This window comes from Trifolium pratense, linkage group LG1, assembly GCF_020283565.1.
Source record: "Trifolium pratense cultivar HEN17-A07 linkage group LG1, ARS_RC_1.1, whole genome shotgun sequence".
Classification (NCBI taxonomy): domain Eukaryota; kingdom Viridiplantae; phylum Streptophyta; class Magnoliopsida; order Fabales; family Fabaceae; genus Trifolium; species Trifolium pratense.
The window spans coordinates 22,000,926-22,022,009 of record NC_060059.1 but is presented as its reverse complement, the minus strand read 5'-3'; the positions used below and the strand labels follow the sequence as shown (position 1 = coordinate 22,022,009).

The 21,084-nt window shown below is 33.8% G+C and overlaps 1 protein-coding gene across 5 annotated transcripts; it reads right to left on the bottom strand.

Annotated features, from left to right (window-relative positions):
- Positions 1 to 752: 752 nt before the first annotated feature.
- LOC123921280 (myosin-9-like) lies at positions 753 to 20,784 on the bottom strand. Of its 5 annotated transcripts, XR_006814014.1 has the most exons (27): positions 20,416 to 20,758; positions 18,592 to 18,720; positions 18,070 to 18,213; positions 17,812 to 17,957; positions 17,581 to 17,737; positions 16,731 to 16,789; positions 16,096 to 16,255; positions 15,869 to 16,018; positions 15,614 to 15,750; positions 15,354 to 15,500; positions 15,166 to 15,267; positions 14,542 to 14,599; positions 14,354 to 14,455; positions 12,250 to 12,287; positions 8,946 to 9,072; positions 8,687 to 8,857; positions 8,455 to 8,586; positions 8,042 to 8,151; positions 7,514 to 7,574; positions 6,713 to 6,890; positions 6,244 to 6,458; positions 6,059 to 6,163; positions 5,494 to 5,772; positions 3,730 to 3,869; positions 1,874 to 2,109; positions 1,157 to 1,396; positions 753 to 887 (listed from the first exon to the last, which is right to left on the bottom strand). XR_006814014.1 is itself a non-coding variant. In XM_045973760.1 (26 exons), the coding sequence occupies exons 1-26, from the start codon at positions 20,416 to 20,418 to the stop codon at positions 1,353 to 1,355; spliced, it is 3,330 nt and encodes a 1,109-aa protein (XP_045829716.1). In that variant the 5' UTR covers positions 20,419 to 20,784; the 3' UTR covers positions 894 to 1,352. The 5 variants fall into 5 exon arrangements, 4 of the variants coding, with proteins under 4 accessions (XP_045829716.1, XP_045829727.1, XP_045829745.1 ...); XM_045973760.1 differs by lacking the exon at positions 753 to 887 and having other exon boundaries at positions 894 to 1,396; positions 20,416 to 20,784; XM_045973771.1 differs by lacking the exon at positions 753 to 887 and having other exon boundaries at positions 894 to 1,460.
- Positions 20,785 to 21,084: the final 300 nt, after the last annotated feature.

The following is a 21,084-nucleotide window of genomic DNA, read 5'->3' as shown; positions in this document are numbered from 1 at the left end:
ATCTAATTTTTTTAATCATTTATTTGATTTGAAATTAATTTAATAATTATTAATTAATTAAAAAAATGTTTTTAATATTAAAAAAACAACAAAAAAAAAGTTTTTAAAAATAAGAATAAAAAATGGCAACGAAGAGAAATCATTGTTAGGCAAAACGATTTTCTCAAAGTACAATAAAAATTGTTTTAACTTCATCGTTAAATCGATTTTTGAAACAGGGATTTCTCAATAGAAATTTTAAAAATCAAAATTGAACCGTTGTTGATAAATCGTTCTTTGATATAGAAATTTTTGTAAGCTTGTTAAAATAAATAAAGAATTAAACTTGATGAGAAGTCCTATTTTCAAATCACGATTTGGTAACATTAAGATTTAACTCATCACAAAAGAGTAGTACATTGAAAAAATGGTGGTATTTTGGCATTTTTTTTTAATAGTTTTTTTGTATTATTTACAATGAAGTTAAGAATCAAACCTGCGACCTCAAACATACTATTGACATTCCTCACCACGATAGCAAACCTAGCTACTTATTTTGGTACTTTTTAAAACTGTGGTACCGTAGTAAAAAAACTTGCAGGTATAGTACATTTCCCAACAACGATAGCAAACAACGTTTTGTCTTCATTTTTAAATGGAAAAATCGTTTTTTATTGATAGCTTCTTTTTTTTTAAATGGAAAAATTATATTAAAAAAATGAAACGATAAAGTTAAAGGAGTAAAAGAACCAACAATGATAATTCAATTATCATCTTGATCGAGTAAAGTACATTTCCCAACAATGAGGAACTTGCCCACACCACATATCCGTCCCTGATCATGCTTCGATGTTTTTTACAATATAATGACAAACATGTAACTGCATTTGAAAGCCGGAAAAGTCTACCTGTTATAAATTCATGGACAAGAATCAATTCAGTAACCAACATTGTGTAAATGGAAATGAAATCACGATCAAGATGAAGCGCCATGTAGAGGGCATTACAACAATGGATAATAAACTATAAAAATATGTTATATACAAAATTGTCACTACAAGTGTCATGGGATATCTAAGATTTTTAATTTTGTAATGAATCTAATAAGATTTTTACTCAGAAGGGATGATAACGAGATGAAACATTGATCAGCGAGTTCATCTTGGTTGATTCTTACCGCTATCTCTACCTGACTGATCTACAAAAACCTGAGATGAACCGTGTATCTACATATTTGTACGTAGGGTATGTAACAGAGGAGCGGTCATGCCTATCCAATGCAACCTCCATCCCTTTCGCAGTCTTTCTTCCTTGTTTCCCCATAGACTAGAGGACATGAAAATTTAAGCCAGATGGAAGAAATACAAGTTTTACTAGAAGAAATCATCAAACGAACCTTCTTTTTCACTTTCAGATCCTGAAAATGCAACCATAAACATAAGGAAAAATGATATCGCCTTTCCCATCTTATTTTCGTCTTTCTGCGAATAACAAGAAGACAATTTAAACAAGAATATAAGAAAATAAATCCAAAATACAAGCTACATTCATACTTTTATCTTTTATGGCAATCACATCATCACAGATACATATAACGGTTGCTTATATAAAAAAGATACATATAACGGGTGCTACTTTTGCAACCAATTAAATCAGATTTTCACTGTCTTATCTGCTATATTATATACCATAGTAAACCCCACACTAAATGCTGCCAAGGTCTCAAAAGAGTACTTTTATCCTTATTCAAAAACTTCAATTTATAATACATGTGACAGTATCTTTATATAAGGTTGCTTTACTCTTCTGAAAAATTACTTTCTCCTCAAGTAATAAACAAGTTCAATAGGAAGATAATTAGCACATTGACATTTGTGAAGAAATTTGGACTAACCTGATCCCTCAGCTACAGTGATATCCTGAACTACAAGTTTTGGCTCGGCAGAAGATAATGCTTCTGGATTTGTGACGGATGCTGGAAATGTGAAATCAGAGTCTGTAGATGAAGTATCAGAGTTACTGGAAGCAACGTCAACTCTAGCAATAGGTCGAAAAGTTGAACTCAATCTTGATGAAGTACTTAAGATCGTCTTCAGCTCGGTAACTTGATTTGACATGGAAGATATCATCCTGATACACACTAATTCAGATCTAGCATTAATCAAATAGCATTCAGTTTTAAAAGTCGTAATTTAAATCGGGGTAGTGTCCATAAAAGGCCAACAAGGTAAAAAAACAAAAAATCCATTGATTATCACGACAGTTAAAACCAAAATAATTATTTCCCCCTCATATTATATAACTCTAAACCATAATGCCAATCAAGGGCCCAAAAGGATGCAGTTTCCATCATCTGGTACATCTTACCTATTTTTTACTGTACAAAGCATGTCTTTGAATAAGACTTGCTTTGCCTCGCACAATATTGTACAATGAACATTTTCTTTCCAACAGATATTGAAAATGTACAATTAGTTATGTTAAGAATAAGAAGTCCCACATCGGTTGCGAGATGGCCTGGATGTGTGTTTATAAAGTAGAGGCAATCCTCACCTTACAAGCCGGTTTTGTAAGGATGAGTTAGGCCCAACTCCCAATTTCTATGATAGTACCAGACCCTCCTCCACGATCCGTTGGGCCACTGTTATCAGGTTTCCGCTATCGGGTCAGGCAATCCTCACCTTACAAGCCGGTTTTGTAGAGTTGAGTTAGGCCCAACACCCATTTTCTAAGAAGTTATATAAACTCCAGCAAACTCTTGGTTATGGAAGCAGATCTTTCATAAGTAAAATTGTCTCACTTCTTCATAAAGCTAGGCTGACTCTAAATCTCCTAAAAGGTCAACTCTAGAGCCATCTTACTACTCCCTCCGGTCCTTTTTATAAGGAACACTTAGGGCAAAAAATTTGGTCCTTTTTATAAGAAACTTTGACCAATTTTCAAATGTTTTAAATGTTCAATTTCACTTATGCCCTTATTTATTATGAGAGAGAATTTAAAAATAAGTAAGTTAGTTGAATAAAAAGTAATTAAATAAGGGTATACATGGAATAAATTAAAATTTATAAGAGTATTAAATGAAAATAACTATGTTAAATGTGCTTCATTGGTCTGTGTGATTTTTTCAAAGTGTTCCTTATAATAAGGACCGGAGGGAGTAATAAATAATAAACCCTAATTGATTATTGCCTTCATTTAATAAATTCCCATTTTATAGGTACTCTTATGATGGAATTGTTTATACATCATATATTTCTATTGAAGGCCAATCCTATAGCTTTGATAGGTCAGTAACAAGTGAGTTGATAATGTGTACAACAACAACCGAACCCGTTTCTCACTGGGTGGGATCAACTAAATGGATAATAGTAATACGATGACATAATGTCCTATTACGAGTCATGTTTAATCACAAACTATTTGATAGTATTGTATGTCTACTAATGCTTAAATAGTGGTTATGACTCTTGAGAGACTAATTATGATCCTTTCAGCAACTTCATTTCCTTTTATATTTGTTTATGCCCTATATTCAGTTGAAAGATTATATCACTTAGTCAAAGTACATAGAGGGAAAAAACATGTGCTCACACACCACGCACAATTGTTATTGTCCCATTCCACTCCTATTATGCTATACATTTTTCTGTGTCATTGTTTTATGATTTAACCATCATTGATGGATCTTAGAATTGGAAAATATAAATTGCAAGACTACATGAATCATCGAGGGAATAATACTAATACTACCTGTTCAATGACTCCTGAAGCTGATATACTCTTTTTTCGGTTTCGGCTAACTTTTTACGCAACTCTTCGCAAGATCCTTGAGCTTCTACATATTTCCTTTCATATTCATCAGTTTTTTGTTTTTCTTCATGTAACATGACCTGTGCAATGCAACATCAGATAATACATGGTAAGCATGAATTGTATAACTAAAACCATATGCCAAACCTGTTATGAATATTGGTTATGACATTACATATAAGTGACCATGTGATTATTAAATTATGCTTTGAACAACACTTTGATTCAATTCTATGAAAAGCTCTGTCGCCTGTCTTATGTCACACATTCTGTGACTCTTAACTACAATCATACACTAATTATCAAGTACAAGCATATTACTTCTTGGCTTTACTGCTCTCTGCATTTACAGATCATTTGCATGCATTTCACCTTTAACTAACAGACAACTTTGTTTTCATTTAACATCAAACTCAATCGATATTACTTTCATTTTGCATCTATGATAGATAGAAAAGTTTAACGACAAAAAATATTATTGTACTTTACTTATTTATATAGATATTTCTCATGTAATACAACAACGGTTACTATTTTATACTGAAATACTATGAATTCACTATTTTACGAATATCTAATATAAAGAATAAATAAAATTAGAAGAATAATGAAATCAAGGTACAGAACTAAAGATTCCCTTAAATTTGAAAGGTTTGATAAAGTTATTCAAACTATAGTGGTTTAGGTTGAAAAGGGTAAAAAGATAAAACAAAATCCAAGTGATAAAGTATATTAATAGTATATGATGTATATCGACGTGTTACAAAAGAAAAATCACAAACAAATATTTATACTAATGGTGGATTCCTAATCCTATTTAAATATAGAAACAAATCAAAAAATCAAATGAAATGTGGAACCACTCGTAAGAGATCATCTTATAGATGCTTTAAAAAAATCGTCCTCTAAAAAAACCTAAGGCACAATAATGATATTACGAGATATGTTAACACTACCCACAAACTAAAGCTCACTAAGCTTTAAGCTAGCTACAACTAAACACACAAAAATAAAATAGAATAAAAATATAACACACTGGTAGGCGTCTCGGACTGGAGAAGGGGCTAGGTCATCTGGGGCAGGAGACAAGGCCGGACTGCAAGAGACAGATGCCAGAAAAGAGGTAACCTTACCATTCTTTGTCTCTCTCTTGAGTCCATGCTGGCAATGGAAAACCAAAAATAGTAGCAAAAAGAGAAGAGAACAAACAAAAGTAAAAAATCGTTAGTAATTGACATTGGTATAGGTTTGGGTTACCATTACTGGAATTTGCACATGGTGGGAAAAATAGAACCATGAAGATAATGACATTTGTTAAAATAGAGTTCCACATTTTAGTAAACTCAACAATGGAATGATGAAAAAAAATTCAGAGAGGATGGTGTGATTTTGATATCATGTTGAAGCTATAAAGAATGATTTAGGTAAAGGAGGAAAACAGAATAATATAATTTAATATAATATAATATAATATAATATAATATAGTTAACGTGCGGTGTATTGATGTGTTAAAAAAAGACAAAGAACTAAATCTTATTTATCTAATGTTAGATCCCTAATCCAAATAAAATAAGAAAAAAAATCATCAAAAATGTTGAAATCACTCCTTAGAGATAATCTACGATGATGTGAAATATTATTAACGTACAATAATGATATTACGTACATGTTCTAACAAAAGGTAATATATAAACTATGTTTACCTTTAATTTTTTTATTTCTGCAGAAAGAGCCTCAATATTTTCAGTGTCTTTGAGGGGACTAGACAAATCCCCAATAGCTTCATTGCTTTCAGCATCTCTGAGGGGACTAGAGGAATCCCTAATAACTTCGTTGTTTTCAGTATCTCTGAGAGGATTAGGGAAAACCCTAATAGTTTCGATGCTTTCATTATCTTGGAAAGAACTTGGGGATGCTTCAGGTAATAAATTTGAAGATTCTTCCACGGAAGGACATTCATTTTCCACTGATATCTCCACAACCTGGCAATCCCATGATAACAAACCATTTCATTTAGTTATGTCAGCAGCAAGGTCTTTGAAACAATTATGCTAAAAGAGGATTCTTCAGTTTTTAAATATTCATTATTGTAGGTGCCATTTACAGACCAAGAAAATCCTAATTCTTAGTGCAGAGGAAGTAGTCCACCTAAAAGATTTAACATATGCCCCTATGAAGCTTACTAGTTTCTAATAATAGTTATCAAGACGAGAAATTTAAGCAAATAAAACACAGGAATTTAACAACAGAGTAAATATTATATAGAACCTTCTGTTCATGTTCACCGCTGGAGCGATTGACACTTTCTGAAATGAGTGCTGCTTTCTTAAGGTTTTGATAGTTAAAGAGAGCTTTATGTCGCCGCCAATAGGACTGCATTTTTTCATTCCTAAAACTTCAGGAACACAAAAATATTATGGAAATCGTATTAACATTACAAGGACAGATCTAACCTGAATTCTAGTTGATGCCTTAGTTTGCTTTCTACGTTGCCATATATCACGAGCACGTCGAGCAGCCAAAGCCTGAAAACCTGACTTTAAGACAAGGGCACACTTCCTTATTTTTAAGTAGTTATTTCTGGCTAATCTTCTACGTGTATAGGCTTGAATTTTGATGGCAGCTGCATTCCTCCGCATGTGATAATATTGTATCCGTGCCAGTTCTCCTAAAAGTCACAAAAATCAAGTATTTCAGGAATATATTGATTAGATGAATGCTTGTGGGTTTCTGTATGTAGAACTTCTAAAATCTATGCTTCAGTGTCCCGATGAAGCTGTAGAGAGAAAGAAATGAAGAAGCTATTCCAAAAAATGAAATGTCAGTGCAGACCAAACTATAAAAGTCATCATGTTTTAATCATTTCATTGACTTAGATACTATGAGCACCATAAGGGAAGCTGTAAAATCAAAATAACTGACCTCTGCAAATAGATTGCACAAAGATAGAGGACTTTCGCAGTGAAATATAAGTTTTCCGACTAAAATAACATTTTGTTTGCTTTTGGATAATTGTTGCAGAATTGTTAAGCTTGTATGCTCTCCGAGCATCCAATTCTGCCATATGACCAGCTCTTAGGAATATTTTTGTTTTCCCTATCTGCAAAATTATCACGGTTATGGTAAGTTCAGTTGACCATACAAGAGTATCTTGCTAAAAATAGTTCCAGTTTATTAAGAAGTTCCACATTGCGAGATGGCCTGAATGTGTGTTTATAAGTGAGGGCAATCCTCACCTTACAATCTGGTTTTGTAGAGATGAGTTAGGCCCAATACCCAATTCTAAGATGGTATCAGAGTCTCTCCACGATTCACTGGGCTTCCTGCTATCAGGTTTCCGCTATCAGGCCACCCACCGTTTATATCCAGGCACCAAGCCCAATAGTGATGGGCGTGAAGGGGTGTGTTAAGAAGTCTCACATCGGTTGCGAGATGGCCAGAACGTGTGTTTATAAGTGAGGGCAATCCTCACTTTACAAGCCGGTTTTGTAGGGACCCAATTCTAAGACGGTTAACATATGTGAGTTAGAACACACATTTTCCGTCATATGACTAGTTTACATTGCCCAATCAATGTTTAAGAACCAGAAAAAAATTCTATGAAAATACTACAACAGGAGAATCTAAATGACAGGAAATTTAATGTTTAGACGATAAGAAATTCAAAGTTTTTTAACATTTGAGAGTAGTACCAAATTAAATTCAATAGAATTCCAGTTCTACCTGATAACCTGTCAGCCCAATCTTCTCTAAAATCTTTTTACACGATTCCTTTTCTTCGAAGCTGCACATAAATAGATAATTTTCGGGATGAGAAACCAGGTTATATCAAAGAAAAAAGAAATGGCATCAAGATATTGAATAAAAAAGAAAGCGGCTAAAATTATAGATGGATAAAAAATTTCTACAAAATATTATTCATTCACATGCATATAAAATTTAATTAATGTTCTAACTCGACAGTACTGAGCCATAGTTAATTTTTTCCTTAAATTCTACATAGACATTTCCACTTTTGCAGCTAAGGATTATCCAATGTAAGTTGGTTGATGGGAATAGACCATCTCAAACTTAAGATATTCCTTTTACATTGTTAATTTTCATATGCATACAAATTTCGCTTCAAATCCTATCTTGTGTAACTTTTTAAGTTGTTTTTCCAGTGATTTATATGATTCCTTGCAAAGAAAGATACCAAAAGAAGGAACTACAGAACAGCTTTGGCTAAAATAAGCGTTAAGTTACACTTACTTCCCATGAAGGATCTCGGGTGCAAGAATGCCTACTCGAGTTAAAAATTCATGAAAGGTCCTGTGAGTGGGGAATCCAGCACATTTTATTCTCACGGCTTCAAGAACACCCTACAATATCAACAATGGGGATAAATTCTACAAATGCTAGTTCAAAGAAAGCAAAGGGCTATCGGCACTTTTAGTTGTTCATTCACATTCGTCACACTACTTTAATAGAAAATTTTCCTCTATTAAATACAAATAGACTAATACAATTAAGATTTCCTCTATTTAATACTCAAAAAATAATATTTAACTGAAAGAAATGTAGGAAATTAGTTAGCTAGTGGAAAATGAAAAGGGGCAATGGAAGAGCCTGTGGTCCAACCCTATGAGCAATCATGGAAGAACTTAATTTCAAAATCTACTTACACCAGAACGTAATTGATGCATGACGTTCATATTCTCAAATATCCCAGGTTTTAATAGAGTATTCGGCTTCACACATCTAATATAGTGGGGCTCTGTAAGATTGAGCGCTTCCATCAAATGTTGTAATTGTAGCTGCACAAATAAGTACAACAGTATCCATCTTTCAATTTTGGTAAGGCTTATCAGATAGCATATTCTTTTCTGACTAGGTAAAGAACCATATGTTAGATACCTTAAAACGAGAACCAATAGAAGAAAACTTAGCAGATTTGGCTGTCTCCTCAGAAAGTGGAGCAAAAAGGCCTGATACAAATGAACATTTGGAATTACTTAGCATGTCTTGATGTTCAGGAACAACATAGTCTTTGTTTTTGTCTAAGAAGTGCTCTGATTGATACTGGACCTGAAAGAAATGCACAAATAACAGATATAAGCCAATACCATAGTGAAAAATAGTATCTTGCATGGACACAATGAAGAATCAAACTCACCTCGCCTGCATAATGAACAATAGTGAAGTCTGAGCGTGCCAATTTTGGCTTGATGAAGCGTTTGTGATCTTTGAATGTTTGATAAAGTTTTGTCGCAAATGTTTCATGAGTTGACTTGGGAAACATACTGCATGCAAACAATGATCATGTTAATACAAAACAGCAATCAAATGGTAAGAAATTTAAACACTGCCTATGAACAATTTTGTAAAATATCATTAAATACTCAATTGGATGAATTATCAGAAAACAATCTTATAGTAGTTTACATTTGTTTTTAGGAAATGTTACTAGTGAACAAGAGACCAAAACTTACACATTCTCATAGAACCTGAACTCACGAGAAACTTACACATTAAATATTCGTTGGCATTGATGATTTCTCACGATGTACTTGGATAACTTTATTGAAGGATTGTTCAGAATTATTTAGTGCGTTCCAGACTTTTTATTCAGAGATAAAAACTCAATTTGGGAAAACAATTAGAATTTTGCGAAGTGACAATGCCAACATATATTTTCCCACACAGTTCAACTCCTTTTTGGCTTCTCAAGGTATCATACATCAGTCTAGTTGTCCACATACACCACAACAAAATGGTGTAGCTGAGCGGAAACATCGTCATATAGTTGATACAGCTCGGACCTTATTGATCAATGCTCATGCACCTTTAAAATTTTGGGAGATGTTGTTCTCACTGCTTGTTATTTGATTAACCGCATGCCATCCTCAGTATTGAATAATGAGATTCCACATTCTCTTTTATTTCCTAGAAACTCTTTATATTTCGTCCGTCTTCGAGTGTTTTGGCTCCACTTGTTTTGTTCATGATCTTTCTCCTGGTCGTGACCAATTGTCTGCACGAGCTGTTATGTGTGTATTTTTGGGATATTCTAGAGTTCTAAAACGGTATAGTGTTATTGTCCTTCTACACATCGTTTTTATGTCTCTGCAGATGTTACTTTCTTTGAAGAGACCAGCCCTCCTCTTTCAGGTGATTCAGATTTTGTTCGAATTCCTTCTCATGTTACAATTTCACCTAGTCCTTCTGTTGATTTACCTATTGCTCTTCATAAAGGTAAACGGTCTACTGCTAATCCTCGTCTATTTATAATTGTTTGAGTTATCACCGCTTGTCACCATCCCACTATGCCTCTGTTTCTGCTATATTTGCTTTCACTATTCCTAAGACTGTCAATGAAGCATTATCCCTTCTAGGATGGCGACAAGCAATGATTGATGAAATGATTGCATTGGAGTCCACTGATACATGGAAGCTTGTTCCACTTCCACCTAAGAAATCAATGGTTGGTTGTCGGGGAGGTTTTGCTATTAAAGTAGGCCCTGATGGACAAGTGGATCGGTTGAAAGCTCGATTGGTAGCAAAAGGATACACTCAGATGTTTATGATCTTGACTATAGTGATACATTTTCTTTAGTTGCAAAGATGGCATCTGTTTGTCTTTTCTTGTCAATGGCTGCTATCAAAAATACCTTCTTGCATGGGGACTTGGAAGAAGAAATTTACATGGAGCAACCACCTAGCTTTATTGCTCAGGTGGAGTCTGGTCTTGTTTGCAATATTACAAAAATCCTTGTATGGTCTGAAGCAATCACCTCGAGCTTAGTTTGGAAACTTTAGCAAGGTTATTCAACAGCTTGGCATGATTCGTTGCGAAGCAGATCATTTTGTATTTTTTAGAGTTCATCTTTGAACAAATTCATTTATCTTGTGGTATATGTGGATGATATTGTTATTACCGGTGATGATCAAGAAGGCATTAAAGACCTAAAACAACATTTATTCAACCACTTTCATACCAAAGATTTAGGTCGTTTGCGTTATTTTCTTGGGATTGAAGTAGCTCAATCACAAGCAAGTATTGCTATCTGTCAGAGAAAATATGTTCTCGATATCTTGGAAGAAACATAGATGCTTTATTGTAAACCAGTTAATACTCCTATGGATCCCAATGTGAAGCTTCAACAAAATCAGGGGGAGCCATATTCTGACCCAGGTCGATACAGAAGGTTAGTTGGGAAACTGAATTATCTCACTGTGACAAGACCAGATATTTCGTTTGTTGTTAGTGTTGTGATTCAATTTCTAAATTCACCTTGTGATAGCCATTGAAATGTTGTAGTTCAAATCTTAAGGTATATTAAAGGGTCTCCTGGAAAAGGACTTGTTTATTCAGACAAAAGTCATACTGATATTGTTGGATATTAATGCAGATTGGGCCGGTGATGTGAGAATGATAGAAGGTCTACTTCAGGTTATTGTGTTTTAATTGGAGGAAACTTAATTTCATGGAAAAGTAAAAAAGCAAACTGTTGTTGCAAGGTCAAACACAGAGGAAGAGTATCGTGCTATGGCCCACACTACTTGCGGGCTCTTATGGTTAAAGCAGTTGTTACAAGAGTTGAAGTTTTGTGAACTAGGTCCTATGGAACTTATGTGTGATGTCTACATTGTAACTTTCTTCAAATCCAATTTTTCATGAGAGGACTAAAACACATAGAAGTTGATTGTCATTTTATTAGAGAAAAAAATTCTTTCAGGCATCATTAAAACCTCTTCAATGAGCTCAAATGATCAGTTAGTTGATATCTTCACTAAATTTCTAGTGGGGCCTCGGATTGATTATATATGTAACAAGCTGGATGCATATGATATATATGCTCCATCTTGAGGGGGAGTGTTGATTATTATTTATTATGATAGATTTAGTTTCCTATTTATTAGTATACTAGCGGGCCAGGCAAGCGCGTTCCGCGCCTGCCTGTGTCTAACTTATGTAAAAAAAATGCTTGATGTTATAATGAGTTTTTTAATAAAAGACTTTTGCTACTAAAAAAAAGTGTCTTATGTTATGGTTAGTTTGTTAATAAAAGATTTTTGTTGCTACTAAAAAAAATCAAGGGTATTATTGGTATTATTGTTAAGTATTATTTCAAATGATAGTGAAGGGCAAAATGGACCAAGGAAAAATCCAGCCCAAACTCCCCTATCCCCTTTATATATTGTTATAGAAGTATTATTTCAAATGATAGTGAAGGGCAAAATGGACCAAGGAAAAATCCAGCCCAAACTCCCCTATCCCCTTTATATATTTAGTTTCCTTATTTTATGATTCTATCTTGTATATAAGTTTGAACCTCTCATAGTGAAATACAAGTTAATGATGTTATTCAACTGTTGCAAGCCCAAAAGTCCTCCCATTGCTCTAATATACTATCTCTTTTTCCGAATACAAATGCATACATGGTTTATCAATAAAAGAGGGGGGGGAATGTGCATACCAAGCCTCATCAAGCAGAGCAACTATTCCACCTGGTTTCTGCAAAATAATTATGGATGTGTTATAAGTTATAACTTTTTGAAAAGCATATTATGAGGAGGCTATAATCTAATCAAAATCCAAAAGAAGTATACTACAGATATTAAAAACAAAATTTCTACATATAGAAAAATCATGATGCAAGAAGCATTCATGACATATGCCTTGACTCCAAAATCGTTAATAGAGAAAATCCAGAATATTTCCAATACCATGGCTGACAAAGGATAATCCTCCTTAGGGCATCCATTGGTAAAATAGAATCATATATGGTCCCTTGGCAATGAACCATGTGTATTAGTTTAAACCAACATGAACCACTATACACCATCAATAGTAAGTCTAACTCAACTCAACCCTGCAAAACAAGTTTATAAGGTGAAATATGTCCACCATTGTAACCACTATCCAATATGGGCCTCTCGACAAACAACTCTCATGCTAAGGACTAGACTGGACATCTGGAGTGTGACCCTGGTTGCCTGATCATGGGTTGCTCAGCGGATCTAGGATATGCTATGATATCATTTACAATTTAGGTTGGGCCTAACTCAATCTTATAAAATCGACTTATAAGCCGAAGGATGTCCGCCACTTGTAACTACTATTCATGCCATATTACTATCCAATGTGAGACTCTCAACACTAAACAAGGCCAACCAATCACCAGACATGTGAGTCCAGCAGCAATCTCAATAGGTAATCTGTACTAGACAATATCCCGACTTAACATGGTTACTCTACTGCATTAAGAAATGGTTATAAGATTGATTACATGTTAATAATTTTTTTGACCAAATACATGGAAATAGTTACTCATGTAAACAACCGTGCATTTAGGAGCACATTTTGGTAATTTAGAACCAGTAATAACAGTTACAGGCAGGTAAAAAGCAAGAATACAACATGGCATAGACACGAGAATATAAACATTTTAAAAATTTATATATAGAACATGACACAACTGTTTATAAGTGGGAGGCATCCTTCACCTAACAAATCGGTTTCGTAGGGTTAAGTTAGACTCAACCCAAATTTTAAGATGCTATGAAAGTCTATCCAAGATATGTAGGGTCACCTGCTAACAGGCTACTCGGGTCACGCTCCCGGTGTCTCGGTCTTGCGCGTGAGAAGGGTGTGGTAAGAGTACTGTATTTGATGTGATATGATATAAGTAAAAGGTTTATAAGTGAGAGGCATCCCTCACCCGACAAGCCGGTTTTGTAGGGTTAAGTTAGGCCTAACTCAATTTTAAAAGAGATATACAAGCCGTTGTTGAACCTAATCATAAGAGTACCAGTTTTACAATATCTGGGTCTTGACAAGGTACCAAAACCTTCATGGCCAAGTGGTTAAGATTTGGATACTTGTTCTGACCATTCTTCATAATTAAGTTCAATTTAAGCAAAAAGTAAAATGGGTATTTGCAACTGTCCACACTTCAAACCTATAAAGCTCTTGTGTGAAGAGGTATGCCATAGGTATAAAAGACATTCTTGGGCCTCTAGTCCTCTACTTAAGTTTAAGCTTTGTGACTGTGAACCTTGATGCCCTTGAAGTGGGCATGTGCTGAGCCTGAGCACCAAATGGATCAAAATTTGGGCTGCCTATAGATTATTGAAATTGCATACTGGATATTATCTTTTGTACTTTTCATTTGCATACTTCAGATGCATACCCACTTATGCAACTCAAAAACACATGTCGATAGTAGATTTGATGTGCTCCAACTAAATGATTGAAACCAAACAATGTTCATTAGGCATTGTACTAAATTTGGGGAGCATTTGGACAAGCTTATTTAGATTTATCTTATGATATAAACACTTATTGGCTAGATTTAAAAATTGTTCTTACATAAGCTCTCATATGAAAAGCACTTAATGAGTAAGTGCTTAACTAAGCTGCTTACCCAAACGGCCCCTTGGTAATGCTCCTTGAACTAGAATGTGGGTCAGTCATTTTTGCCTCAGTTTAAAAAATTTTAATAAAAATACAAAGGTACAAATTATACTTTCACAAGTTCCACCAAGAGATACTAAATAAAATCAAAAGTTTGTAGAAACCTTTTCGATGAGATCTAGTACATCCTGATTATCTACAAATTCTAAGTAGCTCCAATCAATCTCTTCTTTTGTGTACTCCTCTTGCTCCATCTTAAACACGTGCTGCAGGACATCATCAACATCAGATTGCGTGTCAAGATAAAAGTGACAGTTGAAATTGTCAAATATATGAAAAACTAACCTCATACCTGGTTGAAGTGCTGCTGCAGCTTTTCGTTCGTAAAATTAATACAAAACTGCTCAAAACTGCCAAGAGTAAATTAAATATTAGCTTGGGTTTATCTGCCTTGATCTAGGGTGTACCTCATCGGAAAGGGTACAGCAGTGATCGTCTTTTATTGATCATTGATTCATTATTTTGAAAAACATGACCAGTTGTTACTCAACCATCCATTTTTCATTATAATCTGACATTTATTTATACGGGAAATATTTATGATCGCTTTTTATGGAGGAACACCTTAGATGCTGCCAGGCTTATCTTATTTTTACAAGTTACCAAAGGCAAAAAATTGTCCTACAAATACATATTTTCTAACTCAAAATGTCAATGGTATTGAGGGATTATTATCATAATGATATTGAGGATAATGGAGTTCGAGCAACCTAAGAATATAGAGAAGCTTGGGATCAATAGGGACAGTGAAGATATATAAATGCACATACATATTACCAAGAATGTCTGAATGAATGTTGAATGTATGAGATCCTGTGTAAGTGTGTGTTTGTCCGTTTCTTCCTAAATTAGAATGTGCAAACATAAAAATACAATAGTAAGATCACCGATTCAAAGTAATTTGATCTATTCTCACCTATTATTTTGAAAGCTTTCAAAGCCATATATGTCAAGAACACCAATGAGACATTTTGAGTCAGGATCCTGCCCAATGGAGAGATTAATTTTCTGGACTAACCTGGACACACAAGAAAAACAGATAATTGTAATTGACATTTCTGTTTACTCTTTCTTTAGTGATATAAGAAGTCAACACCATATTACCAGTCAAACAAACGAGAATATAATGTCTTGGCCAAACCATCCCTGCTAACTGTTGCAGCAAGAGGATCAAGACTTCTTTCGATGATTTCTTCTGGGGTGATCATCACACGCTTACGAAGTGCAACTTCCACAGCATTAGGATCACACCTGAAATAAGAAAAAAGGCAAAGATAAAATAATAATAATAATAATAATAATAATAATAATAATAATATAAAGAAAGATATTGCACAATGATAACAGTAAAAATTCAGCCATACATTATAAGTTCGGCTGTTGTTTGGAGATGGAACTTGGAGTCTTCGTCTGCTAGAACTGATGAATCTGTGTCTTCTGACTTTTCAAATCTAATGTTTCCAAGATGGAGAATAGCAGCAACAACTCTGAAAATTGCATCCTGAGAGCAAGGAGGAAGGGAATATATTTCTAATTTTACTTATAAAGTTGTTTGAAGAAGCCGGTGGGCAGATGAAAGAAAAATTACAATGACTAACAAAGGTCAAGGTCATACATACCTGCTCCTCCTGACTGATTCCCACAATATCCATGGCTCTTTTGGTGCTAAGATACTCTTGAGCAGCATTAACACCAGCTAATTCATAGCAATTGGATTGATTAAGGTAATGAAATGATCTTGGATCTCCCAACTTATATTTCTCCTTTTCCTAACAATAGAAGTTAAAATTCAGAATGCTGCTATGAAATTTATACAATAGAAAATATCATGCTTTGACGTGCATACCTCTGGAGGAGAAGCACAGAGAAGGTAGAAACAGTGATAATTACGCTCCGGATCTGATATTTGGCAAACACGAGATTTCTCAAGCAGATAAGTTCTAATAGCTGCGCCCGATATTCGCCCGTATTTATCAAATTGAATCTCAACAAACTTTCCAAAACGGCTGCAGGAAAATAAAACAAACAGAAGTAGGTGTGAAGCTGCTACTTGTTATTGAAATCACTAATTCATAATGAGCAAGAACCTTTTCTATGTTAGCTAATTCTCTCTGATCTTGAAAATAAGTAGCATGAAATGAAGAAATAGATCCTGACAAAAAAATTTAAGAAATGGAGAAATATCGCCATTTATATTTACATAACTAACTACAATTTTCCCAATAAAATTCATAACTAAAAAGCATAGATAAGTATATGATGGTGAATTTGAAAGGATGAAGAAAAAAATGAATCAAGTATTAAAAAAAATAACATATACAAGATAACATTAAAAATTTGATTATACTAGAAATCGCATACAAGAAAATGTAGCTACAGTGTTCAAGAAAATACATTTATTAGATTATATATACTTATTGGATACATTCTGTAGCATTTCAAAAGTCAAGCATCACAAAGCATAACTATAAAATTTCTTACCTAGAATTGTCATTTCTAACTGTTTTTGCATTACCAAATGCTTCGAGAACTGGGTTTGACTGCATCATTAAGAGTTGAAAACTTGTGAGGAATCATGAGTGTAACATTGACCAACATAAACCACAAGAGAACAAATTAACAAAACTAAAGAAGGACAATAAAAATTCAGAACCATACTTTTTTATAATAGGAAAATATGCTAAGCTTCCTATTTTATTCATAAAAACATATATTATTAAATAAGAAGAGAATACAAACATGGGGCTTGAACTGGTTTACTGCAAGATCAAATTGTAATCTCTCTCGAAATGATTTAAATTAGTCTTATTTGCTTGAACAACGGTATGTTACCTATTCTTCTAGTGTCAACTTGCTATAGTAAATACATAGTAGAAAATCCTAAAGAAGGCCAAATCCATCTTGAACTTGTTAACTTCATTAAAAAAAAATAAACTGTTACCTGGGTTTCCCAAATTATGCAGCGGCGTGAGGTCCCAGGAAATACTAAAGATTAACCTAATTATCAATGAGTAAAATGATAATAAATAATGATCAAACTGCCACCTATTTAAGCCTAATATAATATCTTCACATTTGAATGCATTCTTTTCACTTTTTACTTTTCACTTGTTAATTTGTTAAATAATTGGTCGTCATTTTTTTTTGTTTAAAAATTCCTGCATTATTTCTCTCAAATGTCCTCGATAATATGTTTTTCAGGCATCACTATTTGGTTCTTACTTTGGCCAAGAGCAAGCATGCAGGAATAAACAATAGGCCTTGGGATGAGCCACAACCAAACATGTAGAAGCAGTAGCAACCATAATCCAGAGTTAGATAACCTTCTTACTTCTAGAACTTGTTGTTCAACAGTCCGTCCTTCAGATGCAGTGTGACCACCCAAATATGCTAAGTAAAGCATAAGCATTTTGGTGGTTTCTGTCTTACCGGCACCACTTTCACCACTAACCAGAATAGAGTTGCTCTTCGCCTCATTAATCATAGCCCTTATTTAAGGAAATTATCAATAAGAATACTATTTGGAAAAGAAAATTTGAAAGTAAAAGCAGAGCAAACTCACCTATATGCTGCTTCAGCAATAGCAAAAACATGTGGGCTTAAATTTCCCACTTTTTCTCCCTGGTATCTTTTCATTGCACTAGCATCATACAGGTGTGGAAGATTTTGAAAGGGATTGATTGCAATAAGAATATTTCCCGTATATGTCTGCCATAATATCAAATTATTTTAAAAGATAAACTCATAGCTTCAGTAGTAGGAATGGTCTTCCATAAAGGTTGACACACTGATTTCAAACTGAACATGGAGCTAATCTTACATATATTTCATTGATCTTGTATCGAGTTTCCAAATTATAGAGCACTCCTGGCTCATGCAAATAAGCGAGCTTTGTCATATCATCAACTCCATCTGTAGGAGCATCTGTATCCTTGGGATGTAATTTTGACAAATGGGAAACTACCTAATAAACATGAAAATAAAATTGAAGATAATTTATCCACATTATATGACCAAAAATGTGAGCTGAAGTGTTGTTAATGTGAAGTAAAGTCAATTGCATTCTTAGTCTTATAAAGCAGTGTCTTTTGGATTGGACATTGAATTTTATGGACATTGAAATTTTGAAGTCTACCATTTTATGTTTATTTTAATACAAGACCCTCCTCCAAATATCATTGCAAACATACACCTATCTTAAAATGTAGATAAGTAATTATGCCAAACACACAAAATGTAGAAGGAGGTTGAAATATCTGGGATCCTTAAAACTATACCGTCATAACTTGGAACTAGAGATGATTAGAAACACAGTTCTAACCTAGAGGATATCACAACTTACCTTCTTTTCATTGCTAGTTTGAATTTCAGCTTCTTCTCCATTAATATTCAGTACTACTCCATCAATCCAAACTAATTCTGGATCTCCAACCCAAACATGAGAACCGACAATTATATTTTCGGGCATGCCCTGTATCATTTGTAATCCAAAGTATTAAGAGAGCTCTTAGATTTTATCATATTTGAAAAATAAAACATTTATGTTTCAATTTCTTGGAGAGGAAAATATGTAGAACCAAGAACAGTATACAAATTCCAACATGATTATTCAATCATTAGTATCAATATATATATATATATATATATATATATATATATATATATATATATATATAGCAAAGTACAATCTATATATTATTCCATTTTGTCCACATAAAACAACATTATACCAACATACAGAAGTATAAATCTATCTGCACAACAACAGAGAAAAAGAGGGTCAAATTGCTGTGCTCGAATTATCTTTTGTAGGGACTATTTGATATCCAACCAGAAAATAACATTATATCCACCGTGCTATATGGTTTTTAAGAAATAGTTTCTGCAAGGTAGTTTATGTTATGTTTTAGGCCTTTGATGTGCAAGTACATATTTGAAGTTTGAGTAAAATTTCTGCAGAAATAGTTTTTAACATAAAGTGAAAATGAAAAGGTGCTGACATAAGACAAAAGAAAGATTAAAAAAACATAGAAAGAGTCTGTGAGTATAATATTGGCTTGGCACCCCATGCCTGGCGATCACCTGAATGCCCTGCTGCCGTTATGTATAGCAGAAATTCTAACAAGTCCTCCCCACTCTCATGGCAACTCATCATATGTTTTGATTACCTATAACATGATTTTGAAACTCTATAATAGCCAACATAGAAATTATTAAAGAATTTCGAGATCAGTACAAAATATTCATATCTTTTTTTTTATCTCTGTAATGGGTCTGAATACCCCTTGTACCCGTTTCTCAATTTATAATATATTCAATTTTACATTAAAAAAATATATATTTTCTAATTGAGTGTTGCACAAGTAACATTGTAACTTATCTTCGCACTGATGATCTATCAACATTTTATTTGCTGTACCAAATCAAATAATCATGATTAGCACAACGAGACTCTTTATTTTCCAGTGATTATTGTTCTCACCATGCATTTTACTCTCTTCTACCCATCAGTAGGAACAGCAGTAGAACATAACAGAAAGCACCCATACAAATTTAAGTGTGAAGGTCCAATTAAACATCTCACTACATTTTAACAAAATAAAACCCCTCACTACAACTTTTGCTTACGCTAATTTCAGCAGCAACATAGAAAGTTTATCATTTCCCTAGGTTTAAAACTAGTTCCTATATCTACTATCAATGCCACAACTCAATACTCACCATCTCTAATGAATCCCAAAATCCCTACTCGTGCAACAATTATATATCAACTAATTTGAAAACAGCCAATCCAAACAAGAATACAAAGTTACATGCCGCGGTAACAAAAATCCGAGTCTACAAATTTGAACAAAATCATACAAAAGTATCATCTACTTATTCATCATAACATTAACATACTATTACCTATTGTTCAAAAAAAAAAAATACTATTACCTATGAAGCACGAACAGAGACACATACATGAGACATCTGACACCGATAATAATTTGAAAAAATACATAATTCAATGCAATTATAAGTGTCTGTGTCGCGTTCGACACCTGAACACGCCTAATTGGAGGAGCGTCCATGGTTGGTAGACTATTACTAACATACATTTTCACTGCAAATTATTATATCCACTATGTTGAAACTGATATAGAAGAAGTAGGAAGTAAATTACCATTTCCTGATTATTAACCTAGGTTGGTTGAAAAGGAATCACATTGAAGAAGTTGAATTGATCTGAATTGGATGCATGAAAATTGTTGAGAGATAGAGAGAGAGAATGCGACGAAAAATTGAAAGAGGAGGAAAATGAGATTGATGGTGGAAGACGAATGCAGGAGTTTTGCTTGTCTTTGATTTGCGCGATTGAAGGGAGTGTTGAAGTTGTGGAACTGAAAATTTCCTAAGACCCTGCAAAATCGCCATGTTTGTGGATATTCTTGTGGCTCGCATTACCCTAATTATTTATGATACATCGCCATTGTATAATTTGAATTTCTTTGCCCAAACAACAAGAACTGCAATATAGTACTTTTTCTATTTTTTATTTTTGGCTTAAATGCAGTTTTGCCCCCCTGTTTTGATTTAATCGGAATTTTACCCCCCCTGTTTTATAATTTGTTGGATTTTGCCCCCCCTAAAATTCTGCTTTCGAGTCACAACTTTAAAGCTTCGCACACAACTCAATTTTGATCAATAATTTACCAAAAGGATACCGAAATGACCGTAATCGAGTTATCTTTCCACATAATCAAACCCCACTGAATTTGGAGTTACAAAGAGTGATTAATTACCGTTTTAGTGAAGGTATGTCCCCCAAAATTCTGCAAAAAATTTGCTTTCG